General features: G+C 51.8%; 1 protein-coding gene and 1 long non-coding RNA gene across 4 annotated transcripts; one reads left to right on the top strand and one right to left on the bottom strand.

The window, feature by feature from the left end:
• The first annotated feature begins 2,148 nt into the window (after positions 1–2,148).
• Positions 2,149–17,396, top strand: RNPEP (arginyl aminopeptidase). Of its 3 annotated transcripts, XM_037015276.2 has the most exons (12): positions 2,822–2,964; positions 3,265–3,379; positions 5,277–5,417; positions 5,724–5,872; positions 10,254–10,370; positions 11,013–11,248; positions 12,465–12,578; positions 13,342–13,454; positions 13,593–13,701; positions 14,741–14,965; positions 15,822–15,964; positions 16,914–17,396. In XM_037015276.2, exons 1-12 carry the CDS (start codon positions 2,954–2,956, stop codon positions 17,070–17,072), a joined length of 1,632 nt encoding a protein of 543 aa, XP_036871171.1. In that variant the 5' UTR covers positions 2,822–2,953; the 3' UTR covers positions 17,073–17,396. The 3 variants fall into 3 exon arrangements, with proteins under 3 accessions (XP_036871170.2, XP_036871171.1, XP_036871172.1); XM_037015275.2 differs by lacking the exons at positions 2,822–2,964; positions 3,265–3,379 and adding an exon at positions 2,149–2,685; XM_037015277.2 differs by lacking the exons at positions 2,822–2,964; positions 3,265–3,379; positions 5,277–5,417 and adding an exon at positions 6,572–6,694 and having other exon boundaries at positions 5,735–5,872.
• A 130-nt stretch (positions 17,397–17,526) lies between these two features.
• LOC140844513 (uncharacterized) lies at positions 17,527–18,947 on the bottom strand. The gene is made up of 3 exons (XR_012122950.1): positions 18,569–18,947; positions 17,925–18,062; positions 17,527–17,689 (listed from the first exon to the last, which is right to left on the bottom strand). It is a non-coding gene; the product is annotated as an uncharacterized lncRNA (long non-coding RNA).
• Between the last annotated feature and the right edge of the window lie 90 nt (positions 18,948–19,037).

Genomic DNA, 19,037 nt, shown 5'->3' with positions numbered 1-19,037 from the left:
TTTTTAAAATACTCCACAGCTTTCTCATTTGTTGGTTTGTGAGTTATATTGCATTTATATTGTTTAAGTGGTTTCCTTTAAAATTTTAATATATCTACTTTGGAAAATCTCACATTTATCCCTAAATCTGCTTTCCTCTTAATAATACAAGGAGCTTAGAATGCTCTAACTCCTCTCTTCATAAGTATGCACTCTTCGTCTAATATTTCCATCTTACCCTGATTCTCTCACACAAACTATCAATATATTTTTGTTTTATACAATGTTAGTTTCAATTTATCCACTTTCTTTTACATACCATTCCTTTTGCACCTCATTCCTCCTGTGATTATTTTCCTTGAAATAATTCCTTTAGAATTTCTTCAGTGGGAGTCTATTGATAGTAAACATTTATTATTAGTATCTAAAAATCTATTTGTCTTCCATCTTGAATAATAGTTTAGTTGGGTATGCAATTCCAAGTTGACAGGTTTTTTCTTCCCTCTTAGTGTTTTGAAGATAATTGCCTTCTGGCCTCTGTTGCTCATGAGAGGTCTGGTGTTGGTCCAATTTCCAATTGTCATTCTTTGATAAGTTCTTTTTTTCTCTGGCTGTTCTTAAGATTATCTTTTTGTCTTGGTTTTGCTTAATTTAAGTAAAACATGTATATGTAGATCTATGTTTTGTTTTTTTTTTCTGCTTGGGATTTATTGTGACTTTTAAATCTATAGAGTCATGCTTTTCATCCATTCTAGAAGATTTTCAACCATCAACTTTGAAATGTCAAAGATGTGTTCCATCCAAAAGTAAACAATTTGGGGAGAGGTGGGTTGTGTCCACAGTGTCTCCTTTCTACACAGGAGACAGTCATCCTAAATATCTCTGCTGTGAGTGAATTGTTACACCACCATCTAGAGGTAAACACTGACACTTGGAGCCATTCAGGGAAAAAGAAATGAGAACACGGGAATGAGGCCACTCATATTCTCAGAAAGAAGTTAACACTAAACAAACATTGTAACTCCATAAATGTTTTACCCTACACCCAAGAATAATCCTCTCCATCAGCAATATTTAACTGGAAAGATCAGGCTGGGTGTCTCTCCCTTGAGTTCTCATGGCATCTTGTTCTTCCAAGATCATCGCACAGCACATGGAATTGTTACGACTTGTTTTCTCGTCTGTAAGTTACAATGTGAGCTAGACTGAACACCACAAGCATAGGGACTGTGCCAGGCTTATTAAAAGTATATCCCCAGACCCGGCCTAATGGCTGGTGTGTAATGAAGATCCAAAAATGCATTGCACCAGAGAATGAGTAATTTGAAGGTAGATGTATTACATCTCTAATAGATAAACCAAGTATTATGCTCAATGTCACAGGAGAGTGGTTTTCTGAAGTTTTTGGATTTCACTAACAGTAAGTTAAAAAATTGACCTTATATGGAATTTAAAATGCCATAAGCATTTCAGAAAATAAAATATATTTTAACAAACTAGGAAACAAATAGGATACTAGTTCCTTTTGTGAAAAACTCACTATATTGTCTTTTTAAAAATCTCATATCCTAGCTGGTCAGTAAAAACATCCCTCCCATTCACAGAAGGGCTGTTGCGACCCATTGATACAGAAAAGCAGGTTTCTTAGCTCCATTTCTTCATAACACAGTAAGGGAGATAAAGTGGCGAACGCTCCATTGTGCCGTGCTGAGTCGAGTACTGCTGGAATCCCAGGGGGACGAACATTGATCTGGTGTGGAATTCTGTGCTGTTTACCAAGTCTTTTTAGCCACATTACCTGACTGAGTTCTCGCAACTCATGAGATAGATGCTACTCCTATTTTACAGGTGCAGAAACCCCTTTCTCGCGAGAGACTTGCCCAAGGTGGCGCACAGCCCTGGTCGAACCCAGACCCTTCCTAATTCAGGGCTCAATCCAGTACAACCTGCTGCCTTCCTGGAAGGAAACAGGAACGACAACGGAGGGGAGTGTGCCACTCGGAACGCTGTAACATCTCGTAGGATGAATTCGGGCAAGCGTGGATCGAATTGTGCACCGCTGTCTGGGCAAAGCCCAGGGGGACGGCAGAGAGCCGGAGGAGCGGGTCAGCGGGAGAGCCAGAGAGCGCGGCGTGGCCGGGCCCCGCCCAGGTGCGGGGCGTGGTCTGGTGGTGGGCGGGGCTTGGGTCCGGGGCGCTCGGGGCGGGGCTTCCCGTCCCGGAGCGCCGAGCAGGAGACCCAGCGGAGCGCGACGAGACCCCTATGGCGAGCGGCGAGCCTCCAGGCGGCGACCGCGCGGTCCCGCGGCCGCTGCACTCGGCGCAGGCGGTGGACGTGGCCTCGGCCTCCAGCTTCCGGGCCTTCGAGATGCTGCACTTGCATCTGGACCTGAGGGCCGAGTTCGGACCGCCGGGGCCGGGCCCGGGAAGCCGGGGGCTGAGCGGCACGGCGGTCCTGGAGCTGCGCTGCCTGGTGCCTGAGGGCGCCAGTGAGCTGCGGCTCGACTCGCACCCGTGCCTCGAGGTGGCGGCGGCGGCGCTGCGGCGCGAGCGACCCGGCTCGGAGGCGCCCGCGGAGCCCGTGCCCTTCCACACGCGGCCCTTCTCGCGCTACGGCCAGGCCCTGTGCGTGGGCTTCCCGCAGCCCCGGCCCGCGGGCGAGCGCTTCCAGCTGCTACTCACCTACCGCGTCGGGGAGGGGCCCGGGGTGAGTGCCCAGCCCGCGCCGGGGAAGGAGGGGCCCGGGACGCCCGCGCGCGCCGCCTCGCCTGCCCCCGCGTTTCCTGCGCGCCGGCCCAGCTTCCCTCTTGTGGCTGCCGACCGCTCCGGCCGCCGCGCTTTCCAGCCCGCCGCGCTCGCGCCCCCGGCCACTGCGGGGCCTCGTCCGGATTGTTCCCCGTTCCTGTCCGCACACACCGCCGTCCCGGGTTTCCATTTCTGCGGGCCGAGTGACCTTATCCTGCGCGGCTTTCTGGATGAAGAGCTGGTCATAAACTGAACTTGATTTTCACGGGGTTTGGTTAGGTCCCCGAATAGGAGCTAATTAATTCCTGCTGGTTCGTTAGCCCCGGAGGCTGACTCGGCCCCTGGTCCTGTGCGGCCTCCTGCTTCCAGGGCACAGGGGGAAGCAGCTCTGAACCCCGGAGTTGTTCCCTTCTGTGAAGCCCTGGGTTTGATGAACTAGAGAATTTGAGTAAAAGTGGGAAGTGGAATTAGGATGTACTAGACTTTACAATAGCTTGGCCTTCTCACTGCTGATTGACTCTTAAATCTTAAATCGGGGCAGGGGAGCCAACGCTGGCAGTGAGAGGGTGGAAGCTTCTGTGCCCCCATCGGCTAAGGGTCGGGGAAGCCTTCGCGAGAGGCCTGAGGCTGTGGTTGCTAGTCGTTTCCTGGATAAGGTGATGTACAAATTTCACAGGCGGCTTGCCTGCAACTGAAGTTAGCCAGTTTGTTCTTAGAACTGGCTCTAAAGGGCAGTTCTAATTCCGTTTTTCACTACTCGGTGAATAAGTGAAGCACAGTAGAACTTGTCTGAAAAACCAAAGTGCAAAGCAATGCGAAGGGACCTCTAGGGCAGAGGCGATCCCAGGGCCCCCCCGGGGAAAGCAACTCCTGGAAATGCCCCTGCTGCTCTGTTCTACTGTAGCCCCCCTTAACTTAAACTATAGAACTATAAAAATGGCCTCTGCAGGTGGCACCTCAAATTTAACATCAAATTAAACATCAAAACTAAATAGCTTTAATTCAAGTCATAATGGCAGAGATCTGTGCTTTACCAAGATCTCCCCTCTGCACTGTCACACTTGTGTTTATTTGTATGGCACTTGTATTTATTCTTTCTCATTTCCACCACCCCGGTGAGGGCTCTCAGCTAATCCCAAAGGTAGCAGCGTCACTTCAGACTCTCTGTAGCGTATGTACTGCCAGCCGCCTCCATTCTCTTTTCTTCATGTCATCAAAAAAATAAATAAGCAAAGATGAGGAGTAAGGAATTGTGGTGGAGGGAATAATGGCCAATATTGAATAAGATGTGCCATGGAAAGGGTCTAGTGCCAGACAGAAGTTAAATGAGCTGTCCTGTAAGTGCCTAATGCAGTGCCAGCTATCTAGTGAGGTCCCTGTGGTGTAGCTCTGATTGTCAACTCATCAATTTTTTTTTCATTAATAGGGTTTATTTTTTTAGAGCACTTTAGATTCACAGCAAAACTGAGGGGAATTTCAGAAAGGTAGAGTGCCACATTAGTCACATATTTAGCGTCCATAGTATCAACATGATTCGTGACTGATGGCCTTGGTCGCCTGGTAGTGCTTGTGCAATTTCTCCACTGTGAAGTTACTCCCTTTCTCCCTCTTTCCATCTGTACTGTACTCTTTGGAAAGAGACTCATTGAATTTTCACACACACACAAACCAAATTCCAAGCAAAGCAAGCCAGCTTCCCCAGGTGGCATCGAAACGCCTCTTACAGACTGATTTCAATGCCTGAGTTCAGAGCCCCACGCCACGCCTGCCTGGGCACGCCTCCCACCTGAAACGGTCACCAGTTCCCACCCTTGCCCTTCTTCATGTTACTACCCACCCTCTTGGGAATGTCTTCTCCCTTCCTTTCCAAACATAAATCCTACTCCACTTTGAACCAGAAAGTTTTGCTTTCCCTGTGAAACCTTCCCAGAATCCTGTAATCCTTTTCTAAAGTTATGTTTGGTGCTGACATATCCTCATTCCCCGCACAGTTATATCTATGTTGTAAGTGAACTTTTTGCTGTAGGCAAAACCTGGCTTTCTTATAAGCATTCAGATTTGCCCTCGGCCGAGGACTAACAAACAAAGTAAAAATCCTAGCCAGTGCAGGGTCGATGTTAGGAATGGAAAACATATTAGTCATGGACACCCCCCCAGGTTAGTTCTGCTTTTCTGTGTCTTTTATCCCACATTCAAATACAGCTGTATTGTTTTTATTTTTGTCCATGAGGAACCACTACACTGAGAAAGATGCAGAGAAGGAAGACAGGATGAAAGGGGTCAGAGGCCAGGTCTGGAATTCTCAAGATGACCCATGGGATACAGTGAGGAATGGACCCTTTGTGGTGTCTGTCCTGTGAAGTCACACCTTGTCATGGATTCCAGGGTGCATTAAATACACATTAACAGGGAGCATTTTAGAGCCAAACTGGCTGGCAGAAGGACTGTAAGGATTCCCTAAAATTCTCCCATGCCAGCCAGCTGCTTTCCTCTGGCCGGGCAGAGCTCACGCAGTGTGTGTGTCAGTTCTGAAATGTTCTTCCGTTCTCTTAGGTTTGCTGGTTGGCTCCTGAGCAGACAGCAGGAAAGAAGAAGCCCTTTGTCTATACCCAGGGTCAGGCTGTCCTGAACCGGGCTTTCTTCCCTTGCTTCGATACTCCTGCCGTGAAATACACGTACTCAGCTCTCATTGAGGTAAGAGAGCTACGGTTCAGTGTGCCGCCTTGGGGACTGAAAATATAATTTCAGCTCTGTCAGGTCATGTGTCACTTGAAGTATTACATCCATCCAGTGGTACCTCTGAAGGCTTCCTTCACCTACAGAAATGTTATTTGTGTCAGATTGTATGACTTTCGCACAGTTTAGTTTCTTGAAGCTTTTGTTTCAAGATGGACTCTGGTCATTAACACCGCCATGCAGGTTGCTTGTCGTGTTATTCTTTAAGCTGAGCAAAAGCGGGCTCTGCCCAGGTGAGATCCCCTAAGCTTTCTCTCTTGTCAGGTCCCAGATGGCTTCACGGCTGTGATGAGTGCTAACAGCTGGGAGGAAAGAGGTCCAAATAAGGTCTTCTTCCAGATGTGTCACCCCGTCCCCTCCTATCTGATAGCTTTGGCCATCGGAGACCTGGTTTCTGCTGAAGTTGGACCCAGGTAGGAGACACAGACCCCGCAGGTAAAGTTGGCTTGACCTGGTGGCGTGGTTCTTGGGGCAGCCTCGGTCCTCTCTAAGTGCATGGCCTTTCTGTAGCAGAGAGCGTGTGGCATAGGACAGCTGGAGAAGTGCTCTTTCCCTTCCTTCCTTCCGTCCCTCCCTCCGTTCTAATCCTGCTGCCTGGAAAGAGCCCGTCAGTGCTGCTAGCCAGCAGTAACTGCTGTCCTGGGCCACCTTGTAGAGTGAGATTGCAACTTAGGCGGCAGTTTAAAGGATTCAGCTTTATTAGTATCCTTAAGTTGTAAATTCCTTCAAGCAGAGCTATATTTGCTTTTTTATCTTTGTACCAAATCTCCCCATTTTCTCTAGCATTTAATTCCTGGAAATACTTGACTTTCATCTCACTGTTTCCCTCTGGGGAGGAAAGTGGAAGCTCCTTTCTTGTCTGCTCCAGATGCATAAACCTGATCCTCTGGTGACAGAGGTACCTCTGTGAAATTAGATGGGTTTATTGGAGATAAATGCGGATTTTGTCAGGTGTCCTGACTGGGAGTATGGGTTTTTGCTGGCAGTCACATTACCTGCCGGTATAGCTTAATCCTAATGTGAGAGGGTCAAAGGTTGGCCAGTAAAGCTGGGACACTGTCCCTGCTTCTGTGGCTGTTCATTATCTCTGGCCCTGTTCTCTGCGCTTGCAGGTGCTGGTATCCTTTACAGGATTAGGTAACAGTCCTTGGACTTCGTAGCTGGGCTGAGCAGCACTGCCGGGAACCTGAACCTTAGTTCCTGGGGATCAGGGGAATGGCAGATGGGATTCCACGGTGAGCACACACCTGTCGGAAGGCAGGTACTCAGCTTTCCATAGGGCTGTCTTCCTGATGGTCGGGAGAGTAGGTAACCAGAGCAACGTCAGCTTTGCTGTTGACAGGAAAATAAGTGAAGGAATGCCATTTTAGAGAATTTAATCTTAACAAGGTTCTGTTAGTGAGAGTATGAACAATTGATGGGCAGTGAAGGAACAGTATGTCCTAAACACCCTGGATGATAATGACTGTTCTGAACCTTCTGTAATCAAATGACAGCACAGGACTTCAGTCCAGGTGACATAATCCATTTAACTGGTGGTGATGACTTACTCCTTCCCCCATCAGGTAGTCCCTGCCTCAGGGGTCCCTCCTAGGGTCGTGTGAGGGCATGTTAGATGGGAGGTTCTTCCCACAAAGGATGACCAGTCCCGGTCCCTGTCACTGCAGGAAGCGAGTCCTGAGCAGAAGAGAGTAATAGATAAATCCCCATAGTCCCTTTTATGTGTTACCTCATCCTCACACAGCGGCAGTGAGGGAGATGGTTACGTTGCCGTTTTGTAGATGAGCAAACAGAGGCTTTGGGGAAATGTCTTGTGCAAAGTCATGTCATTGGCAGAACTGGAATTCCAATTCAGGTATTTCTGTTGTAGACCCAGTGCTTCTTGCACTAGATAGCCAGTGATGAGACTCCGGCGTGACTGAGCACTCTGCTTTCTTTGATGGGCATAGATGTCCTGGCGCAAGTATTTAGACATCCCCTGTCTGGACCGGTCCTCACCTTCCAGCTGTAGCAAGTCGAGCCGAGGTAGCCTGCTTGGAGGACATTCCTAATTCTGATGTCCGAGGGGGTAACCGACCAGTCCACAGAGTAGTGAAGACTTTGACTTCTATGTGGTTTTTTCTCACCTGGTGCCCTGTCATATCATTTTTGGTGACTTTTTTTTTCCAGAGTCAGGGGTTGAGGGTGGCTTTGGGGTTTCTCAACCTCCTCTGCTCAGGGAGACTAATGCACCCGACTCAGCCCACCGCACTCGAGGCCACACTCTCACAGTCTAGAATCTAGGTCTTGCACGTAGGCATTGTGTGATCTGTACCATATCCGAAATGGTAAACACCTTGGCCCCATTCATCCTCTGACATCATGCTGCTAACCTTTCAGCCCTCTGGTGGCCTCCCTCCCATAATGTCCCCACTGTATCTGCTTCTCCAGCTCCTGCAGGCAGCCTCTCTGGGCCTGGCAGTTCCCTTTTTGCCCAGCTTGGCCTGGGTATTTGAGAGATGGAGAGAATAGGGAAACGGTGCAGACTGCCACCACTACACATTTCTGCTTTCGTGGTGAAAAGTTGAAATTAAAGAAAAGTTGAAATAGACATTTGTGTGGTTTTCAGGAAAAATACAAATGATTTCTGCTACAGACATGCATTCAGTATTGCTCAGTGGTCCTTTTATTTACTTCCGACCTCACTCTCCTTAAACTAAGACTCCAGACAGCTGCACTCGCAGCAGATAATCTGTCGTCCACTCTATTGAGCATATTTACGCCATCAGATAGGATTCTGTCAGCCTCCTGTCCTCCATGTAGAAAGTATCTTTTCTGCTTTCTGCTACCCTTTCTCCCTCCGGACTCTGAGGAGGGGTCTGTCCTTCTGTTTGAACCCAAATTGCATCATCCTGGCCATTGATGCAGACCCTCGCCTGTTCCCTGGGGCTTTGCCTCATGTTTACCTCTCTCTCTTCAAGTCTGCAGGGCCTCCCCCTCCTTTAGCTCAACCCCTAACTACGCCCCCATCTCCAATAGCTGAAACAGAGCAAAAAACAAATTCAAACCCAAACCTCAGTGACTCCACTTCCTTCCAGCACCCTGCCTTCTCCCTCCCTTCTGAGCTGAATTTCTTAGCAGGTAAACTTACCGCCCCTTCTCCCTTTACTGCTTCCACCTGTTGGACTCCAGCCCCCACCCCTCATGCCCTGGATCTCCTGTAATAAGCGAGCGCGGCCTCTACGCCAACCACACGTGAATGCTTTTCAGCCCTCGTCTCGGCGCTCTGCTCTTTTTCACCTGCCTCTGCTGACCCTCCTCTCTCTGGCTCCCGTGACACGACTCTGTCCTGGTTCTGGGACCTCCTGGTTAATCCTTCCTGGTCTCTCCTCTGCCCAGCCCCATGGGTATTGGTTGGTGCTTCCCAAGATTTTGTCCTTGACCCGTTTCTCTCTCCTATGTGCTGCTCTTGGGGACACTGACTCACTCACGTAGTTGAGTATGTACTGTGTGCTGTAGCTGGAGTGAGCTCTCTCAGAACTTCATCTCATAGTATCACTGTTGCCTTAAAGTGTTCCGGGCTTTGAAGGTTCAGCGTGTCACCTGGCATATAAGGGCCTCTCCTGCCCCACCCTCCGCCCCCTTCTGCCCGCCCCCGATCTGGCAGTGGACACTCTAGGGCCCTGGATGCTTGGTGGACCCTCGCAGAGCAAGTATCCCACTGCCAACCCTTTGTTTCTACTGCTCGGGAAGCATTGACTTTGCTCCCTGTTCTCCTGTCAGAATAGTTCCTGGGGTTCTGCAGGGGCAAAGAGGAAGCCTTCCCTGCATCTGTCCTCAGACCCATCCATTTGGTCCCTGTGTCTCCCTTCAGGGTGTCCATGCGGGAGAACGGTTCATGGAGCACCCTGGGACCCTCGGCCAGGGCACATTCTTTGGCTACAGGACCCTTGGGTTCTGAGGTCAGCTCTTCCTAGAATTCAGCAAATGACCTCAGGCTAATCACCTACCTCATCAGCCCCAACTGTCCCCTGAACTAGATCTTGATTTTCCCCCTTTTCACCTGTTTCCCCTTCTTTTTACTATGAAATGTTCATGTAGAAAATTGAAATAATAATGCTTTGAACACCTGTATACCCATCCAATTTTGCCAAATTGGTTTTATTTGTGTGTGAATTTGTTTTGTTTTTGCTAGACTATTTAAAAGCAAGTACATCAGGATGCCTCTCCTAAGAATGAAGACATTCTTATAATATCATTATAGTCCTACAATACCATTCTGGTATCTAAGACAGTTAACACTTTTCTATTAACATTAATAGTTCTCTACAGTTCCTTTATTTCCAAGAATTCTGCTGTGAGAAGCCTTGCTCCATTGCTCCTGAAAGTAGGGAGAAAGGCCAGCATCGAGCGTGCCCGCCGCTGTGTGAAAGGCTCTGATGTGCTGCCTGATTTCATCCTTGCCGCTTGTTTTACAGATGAGGAAACTGAGGGTCAGAGAGGTCAAATAACTTTTGTGAGGTCACATCAGGTGCTGGAGAAAACAAAGTAAAATCGTAGCGCCATGGGTTTGAGCCTGTTGTGTATGGCGGGCAGCCACCACCTCCGAGAGGCTGTCTGGGATTGTTTCCCAGGGTGGGGAGCAGTCCATGGGATCTGGCAGGGGATCTGGTCTTGCGTCTCCTGTCTCTCCACTGTCACAGTCGTTTGTCTCAGGTACAAGACTGACGCCAATTTTCTATAGGTGCCCTCAGGATGGGGTCCCTGAGACGGTCTCCAGATGCCACTCTGCTTTCTGTGTGCTCTTGTCTTTAGGAGCCGGGTGTGGGCGGAGCCCTGCCTGATCGAGGCTGCCAGGGAGGAGTACGATGGGGTCCTAGAAGAATTTCTGGCAACCGGAGAGAGACTTTTTGGACCCTACATCTGGGGAAGGTGTGGTGTCACGTCAACTTCGGTGCCCTTCGTTCACAGAGCCCCTGGTTTCCCACTCTCTCCCTCTCCAGGCACAGGCCCTCCAGGCCCCGGGAGGGAAGGAGAGAAGGAGAGGAGGGGAGGAGGGGAGGGGAGAGGAGGAGAGAAGCCCGGCCTCGTCACTGCTGCTGAGGAGGGAGCCGGAGTGAAGGCTGTTGGTGCAAAAAGCTGCCTCACTGTCGGCTGAGTCTGGGGCCCGAGAGACCCTGGCTGGGGGCCTTGCCGGCCTGTCCTTCCTGGTTGCCACACCCTCCATGTTTCCTTTTGACACCTTCAGACTTTAGGCTCCTTAGATGAAAGGCTCCATTTGGTCTCTGTGACCCCACGTTGGCCACCCTCGAGCTGAGTGACTTGGGAGGACAGGGCCCAGAGCCACCTCTGAGAGGGCAGACCTGGGACTGGGAAGCCCCCACGCATTGGCTGGAGGCCCGAGGAGCGCGGGCATCACCGTCAGCCCTGGGCGGGGGCCGCGCACTGCCTGCTCGGTGGCTGCGTGGCTCTGGGCTCCGAAGGAGGCCAAGAAAGTTGTGGCGGGAGTATGTGAGGCAGGGTTTGGCCTGGCAGAAGGTGCGGCTTCTCTGTGACCTCCTGCTTTCTTGGCAGGTATGACCTTCTTTTCATGCCACCATCCTTTCCATTTGGAGGAATGGAGAACCCTTGCCTGACCTTTGTCACCCCCTGCCTGCTAGCTGGGGACCGCTCCTTAGCTGATGTCATCATCCACGAGATCTCTCACAGTTGGTTTGGGAACCTGGTCACCAATGCCAACTGGGGTGAATTCTGGCTCAATGAGGGTTTCACCATGTATGCCCAGCGGAGGATCTCGACTGTCCTCTTTGGTAAGCCAGCTCAGGGGCCCATCCTTCTCCTGAGGACCCTGTACCCCGTTCCTCAGCCTTTGAAGCCACCGTGATCTCCTCAGGTTTCAGGATTCAAGTGGGCATGAAGGGCGCAGAAAGCTCTGGTGAAAGGCCACAGAGGGCTAGACAAAAGTTAGTTTTATTATCTCTCTGATCAAAACCTATTTGGCATATGTGAAAAAAACACCAAAAAAATAGTTACCCATAATCTTACTGTTCAGAGATAATCAGTGTATGCCCTTTCATTTTTCTATGGGTGTGTGTGAATCACCAGATCTACATGGATTTACAGTGGTCTTTTCTTTAACATAATAAAGTTAAGCATTTTCCCAAGTCTAAATTTTCTTCTATAGCTATATAGTCTCAATGTTTCATAATTTATTCCATCTCCAGGAGATAAGTTTTCAATTTTCCAATGAAATATTTTGATACACATCCTTACATATAAATGCTCATGCATATCTCAGATGATTTCAATAACATAAATTCCTCGAAGTATACTCTCTGAATCTGACACATATTGCCCATTGCCTCCCAGAAAGTTAGAACAAATGTGTGCTTTCATCCAGACTACATAAAGCAGGAGCCTGTCTGTGAATGTCTTAATCAGCCACTAAGAATCCTGCAGGCAGATACGTTATCCCACTGTGCAGGCGGGGCAGCTGAGGCCAAAGACGTAACTTGCCTAGAGTCAGAGCATCTCAGGGTGGCTGAAGTGGCCAGCTCAGAAATCCGGTCCCTGACTCCTCCCTCCACCATCCCCTCAGTCATTTTTAGAGACAGGAGGAGATGTAGAGACCCTTAGAAGTTTTGGGTGACAGTTTCTCTTGTCTGACAGGAAGTCAGACAAAAATCTGTATTCAGAGAAGATCAAATTGCTGTCTCTAAAAATAAAAATAGATTGACAAGATAAGGTAACTGTCAGAGGAAAAAGTGTGTCGTCCCCCATATAGGGAAGGGACCAGCGCCTGAGCTAACCAAGTCCTTTGTAGCCCAGAGCAGCAGGAAGCTTGGGGCTGAGCCAGGTCCTGTCAGTGACTCTGCGACCTCAGGTGACAGGTGACAAGAGTTAACCTTCAGGTGGCCGTTGTTGTTCTTGTGGTCACAAGGGGGCAGCACAACCTCTTCCGTTAGGAAAATGCACTTAGATGTGGTCACGCTGCTGGGGCCTATTTGTCGTTTCTTTCTGTCCCAGGGGCGGCTTACACCTGCTTGGAAGCTGCAGCAGGGCGGGCTCTGCTGCGGCAGCACATGGACATCACTGGCGAGGACCACCCGCTCAACAAGCTCCGAGTGAAGATCGAACCAGGTCCAGCAGGCCTCTGTCCAACACCCCCTCCCCGAAACTGAACGTGGAGCCCCAAGTTACTTCAAGCTTCATGTTGATTGCTGCACTCCTAGATACTCTCCTTGGGAGGGAAAAGCCCTCCAGAGCTCTTAGCCATTCCCGCCAGAAAGGAGCTCTGCCTGATTCTGCGCAGCCCTTAATGGCTTACGGTTGCTTTGGATTCACATGGGTCCCTGTCACTTTACGAGGCTCTTTGCCATTCCGTTTCAGGTCAAAGCAGACCTGTGAGATTTGTAGAGTGAGTATTAGCCTATTTTACGGAGCATGTGACTGAGCACCAAACAAGTTATGTGACTTGTCCAAGCTCATGCATTTTGTTTTCTAGCATTTTTGCTTAGTTCCATGTGTGACTAATCTAAAACCTTTTTGTGCATCTGAAGCTCACGTTCCTTGGTGCCACTGACCGTGAACATGAACTTGCAGACTGTTAGTTTATCTTCGTCTAGCAAATTCCTAGAAACAGCCCATTGTTCTGGAGGGGAGGTTGAGTGTAGGTCGTGGCCAGTTGGGCTGGAGGAGGCACAGAGGCCCATCTCTTTTCTTCTTAGGTCCGTAGTTAATGGCCCTTTAAGAGCGCTTTTTGACATGCCTTGAGAGAGGCCAACATGGATCTGAAAACAGTCCCTGATGCTGGCTTCTGATCTCTCCCAATGGTCAGGCCTTGGGTCTGGAGCTAGAGAAGATCCCTGAGGCGACAGGCTGTACATGTCTGCTTTCTCTGCAGGTGTTGACCCGGATGACACCTACAATGAGACCCCCTATGAGAAAGGCTTCTGCTTTGTCTCATACCTGGCTCACTTGGTGGGTGACCAGGATCAGTTTGACAATTTTCTCAAGGTACCGTTGCCTCAGAGATGAGGGGAGAGGGAAGGGGAGCAGACGGAGCAGCTGGGCCTGAGCATAGGCTGGAGGGAAACAGAAACAGGGTCTACTTGCCACGGAATTCACGGTAACTGGAGTTCTCCTTCCTCACAGGCCTATGTTAATGAATTCAAGTTCCAAAGTATCTTAGCTGATGACTTTCTGGAATTCTACTTGGAATATTTCCCTGAGCTAAAGAAAAGGAGAGTGGATTCCATTCCAGGTGAGCTCTGGCCCGCAGGTTTCTAGGAGATAGTAGAGAATTCTGATTTACCCTTGGAAAGACTAAGGTGGGTTGGGAAGACATTGAATCTAGTATGTGGCACTTTGGGAAGAAACCAAGGTCCCAATTCCCAGGCATGACTCCTCGCAGCCCCCCTGGGCCTCCCCTCCCCGCCGCGTGTCCTTGCTCTCCGCTCGCCCCTGGTGCCTGGACACACGTGGTCAGGCGGACTGCCCAGATGCAGCCGCAGTCCCTGCCTTGAGAGCGTGGCGTCACTTCAGACCGCCTTCTGGGCGAAGGAAAATCCCAAAGGATGCCCTGATTTCGGCTTGGGAGGTACTGCTTCCTGAAGGAGAGTGGAAAACAGCATGTCACCCCAGAGACGCGGCCCTGCCTCATGCTGTGACCTCTGAGTCACTCCGCTGTTGCTGTGGGGAAGTCAGCTGGGATTGGTCAGACTCAGCACCTACTGTCTGGTTGGGGCCCATGTTTCAAGGTCATGAGGCTCTGCAGCGAGTGATAGTTAATAATTACTGAGTGCTTATATGCACCAGGCAGCATGCCAAACTTAATGCATATTGGAATCCTCACAGTTCCCATTTTACAGAGGAAACTGAGGCGTAGAGGGGTATGTAACATGCCCGTGGTCTCCCAGCTAGCGCAGCAGAGCCGGGAAAAGAACCCAGGCAGCCTGGCGCTAGAGCCCCATTGCCCAGCTCTGATGTCATCTGAAGGTGAACGTGAACTTGAATGAAGCAGGGAAAGCATCCGTCTGCTTGTTTCTCAACACAGCGTTCATTTGGAGCAGAAAACCCTGGGTCCCAGTAGAGAGGGAGGCAGGTCCGGTCTACCTGTGACAGTCCCTGGTGTCATGTAGGGACCCTGCTGGAGCAGGCAGTCGTGTGGGAAAGTGATGGTGGCCCCTGGAGACAGGATGAAGAGGCCATCAGGAGCTTGAGGTCTCTGGGCGCTGCTTAGGCAGGGGGACCGTGATGCTGCCAGCGAATCCCAACAGGATTTCTCTCCCTCTGCCCAACAGGTTTTGAGTTTGACCGATGGCTGCACACCCCCGGCTGGCCTCCCTACCTCCCCGATCTCTCCCCTGGGGACTCCCTTATGAAGCCTGCTGAAGAGCTGGCGGAGCTCTGGGCGTCTGAGGCGCTGGACATGAAGGCCATTGAAGCCGTGGCCATCTCGAGCTGGAAGACCTACCAGCTGGTTTACTTTCTAGATACGATCCTCCGGAAATCACCTCTCCCGCCTGGTAATAAGGAGGGAATTATGTCTTGGGCCTGGCGAATCAAGGCTCCTCGTGTGCAGAGGTTCATATCAGGGCCTAGAGGGAGGGAGACTCCGAAAGCATACGTGATGCTCGCCCCGAGGCGGCTATGGCTGTAGGAGGGAGGGTCCAGTGGACACAGCACGTCACAGGAATGTGTCAACAGAACAATGTAGGTTATACACACAAGTGCGGCAGGGAACAAAATAATAAAGCTTAGCATTCCCCGAGTCTTGGAGTTATGCAGGTAACTTTAAGCTCTTTGCCTCTGTTAAGCCATTTAATCCTCATAACTACTCTGAGGTAGGTGCTCTGATTATAACTCCCAGGTAATGAGGAATGAACATGAGGCCCAGGTGGGTCCCATAGCCAGTAAATAGTGGGGCTGGAGTTCGGGCCCCGTCGGCTGAAGCTCTGGACCACTAAGGCTGTGTTGCTGCTCACTCAGAAATCACGTTCTCTGAGGGGTGTCGATCAGAAAACAGGTGAAAGGCAGGATGACTCTGAGCAGGTTGGCGGCCATAGGAGAAAGAGGTGTGTTTTAGGGGGTGGGTGTGCTTTAATACGGGGAGGAGACAGCATGATCGCTGGAAGTGTGGTGTTACGGGAGGTTTGCAGACGAGCCTGAGGAGCCCTGGTCACTGGGACAATTTACACTTCGGGGCGCAAAATGAGCAGGGCGAGAGTAAAGCAGGCGGTTGGTGACCCTTGGAGTTCCTCCTCGGCCTCAGGAGGCCCTTGGACAGACACACTGTGCCTCTGAGAACGGGCCATCATGGGGTTAGGCCTCTGACACATGGGTCTGCTGGCAGAGTCATTTTTAACCATTTCCTTTTTCCAGGGAATGTGAAAAAACTTGGGGAGACATACCCAAAGATCTCAGATGCCCAGAATGCAGAGCTGAGACTACGATGGGGCCAAATCGTTCTCAAGAACGACCACCAGGAAGATTTCTGGAAAGTGAAGGGTTTCCTGCAGAGCCAGGTGGGTGCCCAGCCGGCGTGGCAGCACCCTGTGCATAGAGCCTTACCGACTGCCCTTCTCCCAAGGGCAGGGGACCCACAGGTGGATCCCGGCTCTGCCGTTGTGTTTGTGAGTGTGTGTGAGTGCGGCTGGAGGAGGCGTCGTCCTGGGGAGACCCACGGGCTGGGGTTTCCGCAGATACGCTGGTGGGGCCTGAGGGCCAGAGCTAACCCCTGCCTCAGACAAGGGCTGATGCGTAGCTCAAGGGCTGGTCCTGGAGAGGGGCCAGAGGATAGACCGACAAGCGGAGGGCAGAGTGAGAGGTTCCTCTCCCTGGGGAAGCCTGTGACTTGAGAGGGTTGCGATGCCAGCTGGCTCCTGGGTGCCGCGTGAGGGCTGCCCTGCTGGGGAAGGACGGGGTCTCTTCGGGTGAAGGACATCAGATGCAGAGCAGAGTGGGCGCTGGGCTGGAGACGGAGCGATGCCTAGCTGTCCTCATCTGTTCGCGGCGGGAGCTGCAGAGGTGTTCTCCAGGCCTTGTGCCGAGCTGTCTCTGGTTGGTGTGCCTCTGGCTTACGGATTCCCCTCCGCTTGGCAGCAGGTGGACCTTCCTGGCCCTCAGGTCTGTGTGGGCCTCCTTTGCCACCTGCTGCCAGCTCAGTGGCTAGCCACTTACAGCTTGCTCCAAGTTTGGAGCGCCGTTGTGCCGGCCCTCCACATTTGCTTTGTTGAGTGTGGATGCCCCTCTGCTATTGTGGACTGGAGTGGAAACTGAGGTCTGTCTGCATGAATCTTTGGCCCCCAGGAAGATGCCAGAATAAGAGCACATGTGTCTGGGAAACTGCTCATTCCAGCACTTCCACATCCCGTGTGGCCCCTGACCACAACTGCTGTGAGACTGGCGCTGGGAGCAGGGGCCGGGCAGAGTCGCCGAGCAGGCTGCTCAGGCCTGTGTGTGTGTTCACTGCAGGGGAAACAGAAGTACACCCTTCCACTGTACCATGCGATGATGGGCGGCAGCGAGGCGGCCCGGTCCCTTGCCAGGGAGACCTTCACGGCCACCGCCTCCCAGCTCCACAGCAATGTTGTCAACTACGTGCAGCAGATTGTGGTGCCCAAGGGCAGTTAGAGGCTCCTGTGCCAGGCCTCTGCCGCTGCAGATGTCGCAGGCTTTCCGAAGAATTGCTCCCAAATCCCACTTCTCCAGCCAGCTTCCCGAAGTGTGTATCCCCCAGGAGGGTCTGCTCCCTGGGCTGGGCATCTGTCCGCAGTGCGGGCTGCGGGCTGCGGCCGGGGAAGGCGGCCTCCCCGCCTTCCTGCTCCCTGGGGAAGAGCAGAGGGTTTCCTTCTTTCTTTTTCTTTTCTTTTTTCCTGATTTTCTAAGTACTGTGCAAAGGGCTGTGTTCCAGTCATTCTTTTTCAAGTGTAATGTTTAATAAATACATGAAAAGTGTTTAGGAGATAATGTGTTGAGTGACTGAAATTTGTCCTCCCAGGTGCCCCCTCTGTGGGCAGGTGTTCTGAGAAGGCCCCTGGGGGAGACCCCGAGGATGGCCGCATCTCCCTGTGCCTCGGGACCTCCCGGGCCGGAGCGATGGGGTCCCGCACGTGCAGGCAGCGTACGGGGCAGGACGGCTGGGGCAGGACGGCTGGGACACGGCCGCAGCCGAGGGAGCCCATTCCAGCTCTCTCGGAAGGCAGCTCAGTTCTGTAGCGCAGCAGCATTCCTGCTCATCCCTTCCATTGCTAAAAGAATATGCATTTTAGTGTCTCCCTCCCGCCTTCTTACCATCCCTCCCTCACCCGCCTTTGCTCCTGGGCAACTGTTCTCACAGTGGTCACAAGTAGAGTCTGTTCAGAACTGTGCACCGAGTTCTGATTTCCTGGCTTCAACATGGGGATCTAAGCCATTAACAACCGGGGCCTGAGGTGTGGGATGAGGGAAGGGCTGCAAAGAAATGCTTGACTATATTGAAGTCACCTTCCATAAATACAGGTCACTTTTGAACCAGTCTCCATTCATGGCTGTGTCCTTGGCTTTGAGGTCATCAGTCCAGGCCTCCCTTCTCTGCACAGGGACTGACACAACGGAGGCAATGAAGTAGGCTTGTTCTCCCTCCTGGCAAAAGCAGGGGAATAGTGGAGACCAAGTGGCAGGCTGGTGAGGGCCTCTCTCCCATGGCGCACCCAGTTTCACCAGCAGAGAGGGGACCTTGGGTCTGAGGAAAGGGATGTGGAGGCCCAGGACTGTAAGAGCTCCTTTAGGCCCCGGCATTTTGATAGCCAGCAGTTGCTGTATTGCAGGGCCGTGCCTGGCAGTATATTTAGGCAAGGACTGTCTGGTCCTCCCTGCTCCCCAGGTGGGTGTCTCGCTTACAGCTGTGAGATCAGGGGCTGCCTTAACCCTGTCTGTATAAGACCCGTAAGCATTGAGGCGCTGGGAGGCACGTTCTGGACCTCCTGCGCTGGAAGCTGGCTGCAGCCTGGGCCAGCTGTGTGGGGAGGGCAGGGCATTGGGAAGGCCCCTCCCCACCCCCCAGCAGCCTTGACCACTCTCCCGGAACTTCCCGCCCCACCCCATTCCCCCCAAGGCACTGCCTGCCTGGCTCAGTCTTTCCCACCTACTTGGGCAGCGTTGCTGGCTGTTACGCTGCTGAAGGGATCGCAGCTTGGAGGTGAAGTGCTGGCGTGTAGGAATTCCTTACCTCAGCCCCATTTCTCCTGTGAAGCCCCATGAAGGCAAGGGCTTCTCTGTCATCTCATCCCACCCTCTGGAGCCTTAGCCAGGTGTTCTCCGGGGCCAGGGAGCCCGTGAGCAGCCCTCGGCTAGAAGCCGGTTCGCCTGCATTCCAGGGCCAGGGCGGGGGCTGGCTGGAGGGTGTGCCTGCCTCAGGCTCCTTCGGGGAGGCCCCCTGAAGGGCTGGGGAAAATCCTGCTCCCAGAGCCTGACTCGCCTGCCACCCCTGGCCCAGTGCTGGGGGCCCAGGACCTTAACCCTCTCTCCTACACACCCAGTAGTTTCAGGGACGAGGAGGGTGAGAAACAGATGCCCTGCGAACTTCTTAGTCCCCGGGGCTGCCGAGGTAAAGGGGCC

Source organism: Manis javanica, chromosome 11 (assembly GCF_040802235.1).
Source record: "Manis javanica isolate MJ-LG chromosome 11, MJ_LKY, whole genome shotgun sequence".
NCBI classification, from domain to species: Eukaryota; Metazoa; Chordata; class Mammalia; order Pholidota; family Manidae; genus Manis; species Manis javanica.
Note: the sequence above shows the minus strand (reverse complement) of the source record. Positions and strands in the feature narration are given on the sequence as shown.

Coding starts and splice junctions, on each gene's coding strand:
- RNPEP (XM_037015275.2), top strand. CDS start 2,242: ATGGCGAGCGGCGAGCCTCCAGGCGGCGACCGCGCGGTCCCGCGGCCG. Junction 13,455..13,592: donor AGTTTGACAATTTTCTCAAG/GTACCGTTGCCT, acceptor CCTTCCTCACAG/GCCTATGTTAATGAATTCAA. Junction 15,965..16,913: donor AGGGTTTCCTGCAGAGCCAG/GTGGGTGCCCAG, acceptor TGTTCACTGCAG/GGGAAACAGAAGTACACCCT.